Below are 11,686 nucleotides of genomic sequence, written 5' to 3'. Positions count from 1 at the left end.
GCCTACTTCCCTTTCCCCATGTGCTCTCACACACCAGAGCCCTGCACTCGCCTGCTTCTCCCGCTCTCTCTCAGCACATTCAGAGCACGTGATTCGCCTGATTCACACTCCATCCCTGTTCCCCCGTCCCCCCCGTTCTGGAACAGGACTGCTGTGCAAGAAAGGTGAGGAACAGGGATAGGAAGTGAATCAAGTGATTCATGGTGCTCTGAAACTGCTGGGAGGGAGGTTGGAGGAGCAGGAAGCGTGGGACTCTGGTGCCCCGGTGCGTAAGAGGCTCACGGAGGAGGGGAGCAGCCAGGGGGCAATGGGCCATAGGTTGTCCATCTCTATTAGATATGCACTGTTAGATGAACACTGTTAGATCAACCTCTGCCTTGTATGTAGCAAAGTAGTTGCCATGAGACTTGCCTTTAAGCAATGTCTAGATTTACATTAAATTTTTGTGCATGTGCATTTTCAAAATTTGCTCTTCCCTCTTTTTTAAAAAAAGCTGTACGTTATGATGCAAGTGACTTTTTTGGTTTTATATGTTTTTCAGATACGGAGACAAGTGAAAAAATCCAAAAAAGTGGAATTCTTCCGGTGTTTGCAAGTCTGTTGACTCCACAATCTTCCTGCCCAGCAAAAGTAGCTAACATCATAGCAGAAGTAGCCAAAAATGGTGAGGTTTTCCACAAGAACTTTTCTGCTGGAACATCTTCAGTTTTGCACCTCACTTGTCAGTATGTTTTATTTCATTTATGTTTTCATTTTGTAGATTAGAGTTTTCCATCTAAAATAAAAATAAAATTAATGGAGATTGCCTATCTCCTAGAAGTGGAAGGGACCTTGAAAGGTGGTCAAGTCCAGTCCCTTGCCTTCACAGCAAGACCAAGTACCATACTCTCTGACAGATTTTTGCCTCAAATGGCCTCCACCAGGATTGAACTCACAACTCTGGGTTTAGCAGGCCAATGCTCAAACCACTGAGCTATCTCTCCCTTTCACCTTTTCTGTTTCCCCTTCACCTTTTCTGTTTTTCTCTTGTCAATGTTTTGTTGCCACTTGATTTGTTTAGTGTGTCTTTATCCTCTTATGACTGCATCACAACAGTGTTTGGTTTCAGGAGTTTTCAGTTTAATTTTCTGTTATCTGAAATTTTAAAAGAATCTATTGCATACAGTATTTTATTAGGCAAAAAAATATTAAGGCACAGTTTTTCTGAAATGCATGTAACTGTGTGCACAGTTACCACAATTGGTTGTGCAAGTGTGGTAAATGGACATATGAATGACCGCTTAGGGCTACGACCTATGAAAACCTGATTACCCCTTTAAAACCTGGAGACAAAATGTTAGGAGCAGCCACTCTGAAATAAAGATAGTTATTTGTGTTAGAATAGCAGCCAAAGGCTCTTACTCAGAATCAGGATACTTTGTGATAGGTACTATGCAACATATATATTTGAGAATAATTTAGGAATTCTTCTAAAAATATGTTTGATTTAAAAAGAATAGTTCATGGACTCTAAACACTCCAACACGGGTGAAACTTTTCCAGAGCAAAAGGTCCATGCAAGCTCCCCACATTGTTGCAGCCCCACTTATACTCAGTGCTATTTTATCTGTACTGCACATGCTTTTCATAATGATTTTTTTTTGCACCCAAGATGGTATAGGAAGGTGTAGGACATACCAACAAGCATGTCTTTTAGCCAACCCATTGTAGTATTTTATATCGTTATTTAAATCCAAATATGTACATCTGGATGGACAAGGCAACTTGCTCTGTGTAACCCTATGGACTCCCTCACCTGAAGAGGCAGTTCAGTGGTGGGAGGGTTGCAAGCAGAAGCCACTGCCAGGACTCTGTCAGGAAAAGGAGACACAGTTGAACTCCTTCAGTCCCTGCATTGCTCTACCCCCAACCAAAGAGGCTGACTGGGGAAAAGCTGCAGACTGTAAATCATCCCATTGTTTGGAGGGGACTGAGAAGGAGGAGGAAGGGTATTCCTCATTTTCTGCTCACGTGGCATTCTGGCAGCTCACACAGATTCCTCTTTAAAAAAAACATTGGATTGTGAGTCCATCTTCCTCTTCTATTTTTACTTTGGAAGGGAAATTCCTGCCAGGAGCTGACTCAACACAATCCATCCTCTACCTTTTGAGGTTGCTGCAAGATTGTAGTGGGACCAGGTAAATAGGTAAAATTTGACAGTGGCCTATCTGGATACATGCAGTCAAAGTGCAGAAGGAATCAGCAGTCCCAGTCTCTGCATAGCTCCCCCATGACCTCTCCCACCAGGATTGGATCTGATGTGTGAGGTTAGAAAAAGACTTCTAACTGAGGGGGGAATTAAGAATTTAATAAAGGCGGGTTGTTGATTTGCTTGTTTTGTCCAAGTTGAATTGTAATGGTTAGCACTCTTCTGATGTTTGTATTTTGAAAGAGAAATAAAATAAATCTGGCTCAGGGTTTGCTTTTCTCCATAGGGAAAGATGAATCTACCCTCATCCGTTTAAGTCACTCCATATTAATGTCAGGATCTGTAGCAAGTTTAACCAAATTATTACATTTTCTGTGTGGTATACATAATCCCAAACATTTAACTTCTTTTCTACTTTGTTAAAATTCCATTTAGAAAAAATGTGCTCTATGCCATCACATTTTTTCAGTTTGTGTTGTTAAAGCTGTCAGTTAGCTCTGATATTCGAAGCATGCTGTTGTTAATGTGGGTATATAACAAATACTGTCTTTATCACAGTTACTGTTGCCTCTTTATGGATCTCAATGAATGCACCTTTGCAGGTGTCAGGTCTTGAGCCTTTACTTCTCTTGGGGTTGAATTCTGCTATTCGCCCACTTGTTAGACCAGGGCCTGGCTTACCACCCCTACGGTATCAACCATGACTATTTGCAAACCCTTTGGCTACGTCTACACTGGCTCCTAAAAACGGAAAAGCCATGCAAATCAGGTAAGTCAGGATAGGGAAATCCGCGGGGGATTTAAATATCCCCCGCAGATTTAAATAAACATGTCCGCCGCTTTTTTTCCGGCTTGGGGAAAAGCCGGAAAAAAAGCGTCTAGACTGGCGCGATCCTCCGGAATAAAGCCCTGAGGTACCTCAGGTAGGAATAAGAGATCCTCCGGAAAAGGGCTTTATTCCGGAGGATCACGCCAGTCTAGATGCTTTTTTTCCGGCTTTTCCCCAAGCTGGAAAAAAAGCGGCGGACATGTATATTTAAATCCACGGGGGATATTTAAATCCCCCACGGATTTCCCTATCCTGACTTACCTGATTTGCATGGCTTTTCCGTTTTTAGGGGCCAGTGTAGACGTAGCCTTTTTGTCCTAGAGCCTGTGACAGCTTGTGTTTGCAGTGATACAGCCTCTTCAAAACAAAGCATGATTTATTCATCACCCAAACCTACCAAGCAGGTAGAGACAAACAAACCGCTCCCTCCCGCCTCCAACACAGTGAAAGACCTACACACATGGGTAGTACGTACACCTTGGTAAGTTTCTCCTCATCTTAGCTAACTACTTTATCTCTGGTGAGGAGAAACAACCCATATTGAAGCAGCATGCTTCCTGTTTCTGTGTCTTAGTCTGCCAGCCATTTCACTGACACATCCTGGGCAGCTTCCTTCAGCTCACACACAAAAAATCCTCCCCTTTTCTAGAGTCTGATCCTAAGCTTAACCTTGAGAGTAACAAAACATTCTAGCATGGCTGGAGCCAGGTAAGTGACTTCTTTCCGCAACCAATAGCCCAATCATTGTTATAGTAACTCCTTTGAAGCTGGGTACTTGAGAGACTCTTGTCTGTCCCTTGTTTTACCTTACCTGCCTTCCTTAAAAATCTTTTTATAGCCTCCTTCAATTACTCTCTATGCATTCAGGTAGGCAGCAATACAAAACTGAACAAGGAAACAGAGTCAGACATAATGCTAATAAAATAATACAGATATTCCCCCAGTTTGTCACAATCTGTATTATGCCATCCTTTTAAAGGCCACAACAGTAATTCCTGTAATTCTGCCGAAAGAACTGCATCTAGACTGCAGTTTCACTTTTGAAATACCTTTTTTGGAAACAGCTATCGGATGTGAATATGCAAATGAAGTGCGGGATATTTAAATCTGCGCTTCATTTTCACTTTTGATTTGCCTCATTTACATCCCTCTTTCGACAGAGGGATGTAGTCTAGATGTGCCGTCAGAGAACACATAAAAAAAGGGGAAACGGGTATCCTATTTTGTACATTTAGAGATTGAAAATTATTTAAATGTTACCTAATCTGTAAATAATTTAAGCCTCCAAAAATCTGCATTAATCAATCTAAATATGTTGCAAAATTATTTCCCAAAAGAAAAATGTTCCAGACATCATAGATAAACCCAAAGTCATAGTGTTTTCTGCATCTACTATGTTAAATCAAAAATTTATACTCTGTACTAATTAACAAAATACAGAGTGAGCTCCCCTCCCTCAGTTTGCATTCCTAACTCTTTTCCCCTACAACTCTCTCTTCTATCTTCTGTCACAGACACACAAGTTTCTTATCTACTTTTCTTTAAACACTCCACAGAACCTACTGACCCCATCTCAACTCATCTTCCTTATCCCTGCTTACATCCTTTCCCTGACCTTTCTCCTTAACCTCTCATTCTCCTCTGTCTCTTTCCCCTCTCAATGCCAACATCCTTAAGTTCACCCTTCGTAAAAAAAAAACCCCTCTGCCGTTGACCTCGCTTGTCTCTAGCTCCATCAGCTTAGTCCCTTTCTTCTCTAAGCTCATTGAACACACTGTTTACAGTCACTATCTGGAGTCCTCTCCTCCTGTCTTATATCCTCTCCAGTTTGCTTACACCCCATATATTCAACTGAAACTGCTCTCACCAAAGTGTCCAGTGACCTCTTCCTAGCCAAAGCCCAAAACTCCGTCTTCACCCTTGACTTTTCAGCTGCTTTTGATGCCCTCAGCCATGCTCCTCATGAGATCTTGTCCTCCCTTGACTCTGTCCACTTATCTCTCTAATTGTTTCTTCAGCGTGTCCTTTGAAGGATATTTCCAACTCCCCCTCAGGCTGTCACTCAAGCCCATAACTCAGGTATCAACTTTGACTTGTACCTTTCTCCAGGTCTTCACATCCAGACTGTGTCTAAGTCTTGCCATTTCTTTTTGAATAACATCTCAAAGATATGGCCTCTCCTCTCCTTTTATCCAGTTAAAACTCTTATCAAGGCTCTCATCATGTCACATCTCGGTTACCACAACATCTGTGTCTCTGACTTTGACAAATGCAGTCCTGCCCCACTCATGTCCACTCAGAATGCTACTGCAAAAAAACATTCTCTTAGGCCATCACTTTGACCACATCAGCTCTCTCCTGTATCACTGCAAACATAAGCAGCTTGTCTTCACTTTCACGAATTATTAGACTCATCCAGCCTATGTCTTGTCTCTCATTTGCTATTGAGCTGTCAAAGCTCGCCTTTGACCCAGCCATTTGTTAGATGTTATTATGTTACCCCTCATGCTGAGGAGAAGATCTCTGTAAACATCCACAAATCCTGCTTCAGATCCCTCCGTAAAACTCTGCTTTACTACAATGCCTACAGAAAACTTGGCAACTATTCAGATGCTGGGGTGCTGATACCACTATCTACCATGCTGATCAATATCTCATTGTTTCCTTGTACTTCTCCATCTACATGTCTGTATCCATCTGTGGTCTCTTGTCTAAGATCTTTTTGGCTTGTGTTTGTGCAGCAGTTAGCACAGTCGGGTGCTGGTCAATGACTAGAGCTCCTAGATGCTGAGATAATATAAATAATAAATAGTCACCATGAACTTTCTTCCTCTTCACTGATTGTTAAAATCAGTGTTTGAAAGGAGCACACATGTGCCCTCCTTGTGAATTTCACAACTGCTGTGCTTTTTACTCAAGAGTGAATTTACTGAACATATTTGGAATTGGGCATTATACTCAGTTACCTCCCTAGAAGAAACAAACTATAAAGCCAACCTACTTGGCTTCAGCTGCCAGGATCTTCATTCCCAGGGCATGTCTGCACTGCAAACCTAAGCGAACTTACTGCGATGGCTGATGTCTTCACTGCCCTGCTTCTGTCAGTGGTGCTCTTCTGTCATTTGAAGAGGTGCAATGCAGGGGGCTGGGAGCCAGGACTCTCAGCTGTATGCAGTTTCTCTCAGGACACTAGCTGCCATCCTGGGCTTCTCACTTCCCTAAGCAAGGAGCTTCCAAGCAGCAGACAGGCCGGGAGGAGCCTGTGGGAGCAAGGAGCCAGAAGCAGCCAGGATTTCTTGTCAATTTCTGGAACTGGGAAATTGACCGTACATCCAGAAGCCCATGTAAGTATCCCAAACTATGCTGACATAAGCTCTATGCCTCTCCAGGAGGTGGAGTATGATGTCAGTGTAGTAGGGCACTTACATCGGTGGGACAAGGCCTCAGCGCATATGCCGATATAATTAGATTGATATAAGCTGCTTTACATTGACCTAATCAGGTGGTGTAGACCAGGCATCAGTCTCTGTTCAGCTATACACATTGTCTGTGTCTACACTGGGACATTTATTCCGGAAAAGCAGCCGCTTTTCTGGAATAACTTGAAAGCTGTCTACACTGACCGCTTGCTTTTCTGGAAAAGCAATGACGATCTACTGTAAAATTGTCAGTGCTTTTCTGGAAAAACTATGCTGCTCCCGTTCGAGCAAAAGTCCTTTTCCGGAAAAACTATTCCGGAAAAGGGCCAGTGTAGACAGCACAGTAGTCTTTTCTGCAAAAAATCCCCGATCGCGAAAATGACGATCGGGGCTTTTTTCCGGAAAAGCGCATCTACATTGGCCCCGGACACTTTTCCGGAAAAGCATCCTGCCAATGTAGATGTTCTTTTTCCGGAAAGACTTATAACGGAAAACTGTTCCATTTTAAGCATTTCCGGAAAAGGGTGCCAATGTAGACACAGCCATTGTGTGCTGTTAGGTATTTTCATATGACTCTATGTGTCCAAGGGATCTGCTTCATCTTCTGGTGGGGTTTCACACCAGTAGTACTGCTCCCTGCTTCACAGCATTGCTGCTCCGCAGCTCCTTCCAGCCCACTCCTCACCACATTTGGATCAGTAGCAGTAAAGTCTACTCCTCATTACAGCGAGGGGGACATGAATTCCACTTCTCTTCCCCTTATGTGGATCTCCTCACGTGAGTGGGGTGTGACAATGAAATCTACTCCTCTTCTGTAGGAAGAGTTAAAAATGAGCTACTGTACCCATTTCCCCGAAGCACAATGTGTGAAACTAGGGCCATGTCTACACTTACCAAGATATTAGTGCTGTGGGGATCCATCCCTGGGGATTGATTTAGCATGTCTAGTAAAGATCTGCTAAATCAAGCACTGATTGCACTCCCGTCAACTCCAGTTCTCCACTGGAAAACCTGCTGTCAGTGGACAGAAGACAGCATTTGGTTTTGAGAAGGTAAATATGATGTGCGGGGAGGGAAGTTGAGGAAGAGAAGGGAAAAGAAAATAATAGACCCAATATAGAAAAAAATGGAATGAAAATTCCTCTTTTATTTCCTTCCTCTGTCTCCCTTTCTATTTCTTCCTTTTCCCTTCTGTAGATTTTTCCCTCTCTCTTTGCCTTCCTTTGTTATACACCACCCCATCTTCTCTTCCTCACAGGCCTATAAATACAAAACAATTACTAGTTTTTAGTTGCATTCTCACTTATGCACTGGTGTATATGCAAATATAAAACTTCAGTATTTCTATTTTCATTATCTTTTCTGTTAGAATAATACACATATTTTGATATTGCTATGGGGCCTCTTAAATTTGACATAGTAGGGCCTCTGCATGTCTTAATCTGGCCCTTGCTAGGACCAATTCTTATCTCACATCAAGGTAATTTCATTGACTTCAGTGGTATTACTCCTGATTTACACTGGTGTAGGTAAGATTACAGCCTAGTTTCCTATGAGCAGGGGGCATGGTAGGAGAAGGTATTCAGGGGTAAGAGAATCTGCCACTGGTTGGGTCCTCTGGTTTTTCCTCCATTGTGGAACCATTGGCTTCTTAAGCTTCTCTAATTTCCTCCTACCCTTTTCTAAAACCTAATGTAGAGATATTCAGTACCCATCTTGCTATTCAATATTAATTCCCAGGTTTTATCTTTTGGAGAAACAGTTTTTCCGGTGCTTGGAAATATCAGTTCCATTTCTTCTTATATTTAGGATAATATAGTAAAATAGGTAAGACTGGTCATTTTGATGTAGGAATGCTGCAGTCTTAAATCTGCTTAATACAAGAGTTTACACTTTGCTTAATTGGAAAAAGTGAAGAACAAATGTTGCCAATATTCTGTTCTTTTCTCCTTGTATTTATTACTCTCCATGATTATTATCCAATGATTATTTAGAGGACGTTAAATTAATTTCCATGGAAGTCAATTAAAGCACTCTTGATTTCTGGTGAATCAATGAGCAGTGGGAAAATACAGAATTCTAAATTTGACCATCTTATCTGAAACTTTTTTTGATAACTAGGTTGTTTTGCCAGACATACATTTATTATCATACAGTGAAGCACTTGCAATGACTGCATAAAATGGAAATCTGGAAAGGAAAGCCTTTTGCCAAAGAAGGAGATCAAACCGATAAATTAAATCTCTCTCCACTGTTTGCAGAATTTATGAGGAACTCATGTGTGGATGCTGGGTTGATCCCTCCACTGGTACAGCTCTTAAACTGCAAAGACCAGGAAGTGTTGCTTCAGACAGGACGTGCTCTGGGCAATATATGCTATGATAGCCGTAAGTGTGTAAATACAACTTTTTTGTTGTTGATGATGCTGTTTTGGTTGTTTTTGTTTTGTTTTTTACTGTGTCATACAATTATAAATTGAGTCATTTCTCCTTTTCTTGCTTTATATTTATTGCACTGATTGTTCTTATTTAATGGAACAGTTGAATGTATTGTAGATGTGACTACTGTACTCTGCTTGTGTGACAGACTAGTCAAAAAAAATCCATATCAACATCATACTATTTCTGGACATGAAACTATAGGTGATTTTTTTCCCTCTTTACCATAATGGGTGAGATATGCAAATAATATATGCTAAGCATGCAATTTGAATAGCCACAAAACTAGAATTATTTTCTGTTGTAATCACCCTTGGACCACATTAGAAGAATAGGAAGGGAGCACGTTCTTCCCTCCAAGCCTCAAACGATATGAGTGAAAGAGGAGACTGCATATGTGGATGAAAGGTATGCCCTTCCTACGTTGGAAATGCTATTGCATTATTAAATATATTAGCCAAGGTACCAGAACCATGCACTTATCTTTGTATTATTATTATTTTGTGGGCACAGTAGATTTTGCATGCCCAAATGTTACTGGGTCAAAGTGTAATTGTTAGTTCAGTTGCAAATTATGTACTGTGGCAAGGTTAGTCCCACGCCTGGGGCTAGGGTTGCCAGATGGTTGAAACAAAAATACCGCCTCCCCCCCAAAAAATGGGGAAAAATTCTGTTGAAGGGGAAAAAAGGGGAGGGGAGACCAAAGTTGTTGCCCCCTCCCCCAAAAAAAAAGAATTCCAAGGACTTATTAAGCCAAAAAAAATTAAAAGAAAACAGCATTAAAACAGTATGTCCCCTTTAACAGTGAGTGCAGGGATAGGATCAGGGGAGCAGTTGAGCACCAAGACCCAGGGGAAAGCATTGCTTCCCCTAGGTCTTTTAGCCAGCTGCCATTTTGTGCCAGCAGCCTTGGGGAAACAGGGAAGCATGGGGGCTGGGATTGGGGGGAGCTGGGGGTGCTGGAAGCCAGGAGGGGAACTCGGGGGGGAGGAGGCCGGGAGCTGAGTGTTTGTAGGGTTGCCAAGTGCCCAGCATTTTTACCTACTGGCCGAGGAAACATTCAGAAAATACCGGACATTTTAGGTGTCCAGTATTCTCTGAATTTTTTTTACCGGACAGGAGCCGAAAATACCGGACACCTGGCAACCCTACCTGGGGCCCAGACCCTTCTTCAGTCCGAAGTCTCACAGTCTAGGTACTGCGGAGGTCTCGCTTGCCCTTGCCAGGGTTTGGGCTTCTGTCCCACAGCTAAAAAGGGCATTGGGGCTGATGCACTCTGATCAGCCTGGGCTAGGTAACCAGTCCTCCCCAGCTAGCAGCTGGATTCTCAGGCTACTTGGGGAAGGGAGCCCGAACACTCCCTGTTGGAGCCCCTCACCTTCCCACTGACTCTGGCAACACTTATGTTCTCCTTATCAGCATTTTCACGGCACTCCAAACTCCTCTTCCTGTGTCCCCCAGCATGGAAGGCCTTTTGAAAGCCCCACCCCCACTGCCTGAAGTCAGATCAGATGGCCCTTAATTGATTTATAGAAGCCCTGTCTCAGCTGCTCTCACTCCTCCCATTGTAACTCTGGGTCAGCTGCTCCTGGCTGCCCTGAAGTAACCCTCTCTTAATTAGCCCGAGCCTTTCTCGTTTTTAAAGCGGTCTCTCTCCCCTTCTAATTTAGCCCTCTAGAGTCTAGCCTAACCCTGTCACAGTACATGGTTACAGGATTTGTACAACCAAATCAGGTGCAACTTTTTAAAAATGTAGTTTCATCTTTCTTAACCCGAAATATTTTGATCATTATGGAAAATTTAATTTTACTAGTTTAACAACATTTTTTCATGAGATTAGATATATTTAGGGGCCTGGAATCAGTGAACATGATTCTTGCTTGGGTTTGTAGATCCTATGAGTACAAAGAAGAGAGAATAAGCTATTTAAAAAAATATCGTTGCGTGAAGAATACAGTGAAGAAACAGTCCTTGAGAATGTGCTTAGATTGTAGAAATTATTCTCATATAGAATAACTAGAAAGCTACGAATGTCTGCAGCTGGGAAGTGAAATGAAAATGTGAAAGCATTTTACCAGCTTGAGTTATTGAACCTTCTTCTTGTATCAAGAATTAGTTTTCTTGGCCCTGGTCTACACTAGGGAGTTATTTCGAAATAACTCCCCTTATTTCAAAATAACAAGCACATCTACCTAGCCACACTATCAATCCCATCATTTCAAAATAAGGGAATGTTTTTTTCAAAATCACAACTCTTGCTTTCCTTGGGGAATAAGCTTATTTCAAAATAGTTATTTTGGGAGTTATTTCAAAATAAATTATTTTGAAATAATTTCCTCATGTAGACATGCCTTTTGTAGTACAGTATATGTCACCGCTACTAAACTCTCTGAGATTTTGATTAATATCTGTTCAATTAGATTGCATTAGTAGTGTCTTCATTACATTTGTTTCTCACCCTACTTTGGAATTTTATATTTTATGTTATTGTACATTGCTTTATATGTGAACTCCAGGAAATTAATCAGATTTGCCAGTCTGGCATTTGCATTTACAGGCATCTACTGCTTAAGGATGATAACATTTCATTCCCTTGTTTAAGCTTTTCTATAGGCTAACTGATCAAGTGAACACCTGCTTCCCAGTGGAAACTTCAGCAAGAAACCAGCTTTTTGTTATGTTTCTTATTTATCAAGTTGCCTTTCAGGGTCAAATGTGATCAGAAAGCTCACTTCATGGATCAGAAAGCTCACTTCACATATCATATGAATAGACTATATGTGACTATTCATGTCACCTTTGTTCCCCGTAC

At 41.7% G+C, this 11,686-nt stretch overlaps 1 protein-coding gene across 6 annotated transcripts in view; it reads left to right on the top strand.

Moving 5' to 3' along the window:
• RAP1GDS1 (Rap1 GTPase-GDP dissociation stimulator 1) overlaps positions 1 to 11,686 on the top strand; it is a 151,422-nt gene that overhangs the window by 82,803 nt on the left and 56,933 nt on the right. For 4 of the 6 annotated variants that reach the window (XM_006130131.4, XM_075929640.2, XM_006130130.5 and 1 more), the window contains exons 3-4: positions 542 to 664; positions 8,698 to 8,823. In XM_006130131.4, the coding sequence (XP_006130193.1) occupies positions 542 to 664; positions 8,698 to 8,823 (249 nt within the window). Of the gene's footprint in view, positions 1 to 541; positions 726 to 8,697; positions 8,824 to 11,686 lie in introns of those variants that run through there. The other 2 variants (XM_006130135.4, XM_006130134.5) reach the window with 2 other exon arrangements.

The sequence above is a fragment of the Pelodiscus sinensis genome, chromosome 4, assembly GCF_052426305.1.
Source record: "Pelodiscus sinensis isolate ZL-2025 chromosome 4, ASM5242630v1, whole genome shotgun sequence".
NCBI classification, from domain to species: domain Eukaryota; kingdom Metazoa; phylum Chordata; order Testudines; family Trionychidae; genus Pelodiscus; species Pelodiscus sinensis.
This window is presented reverse-complemented; position numbering and strand designations above follow the sequence as displayed.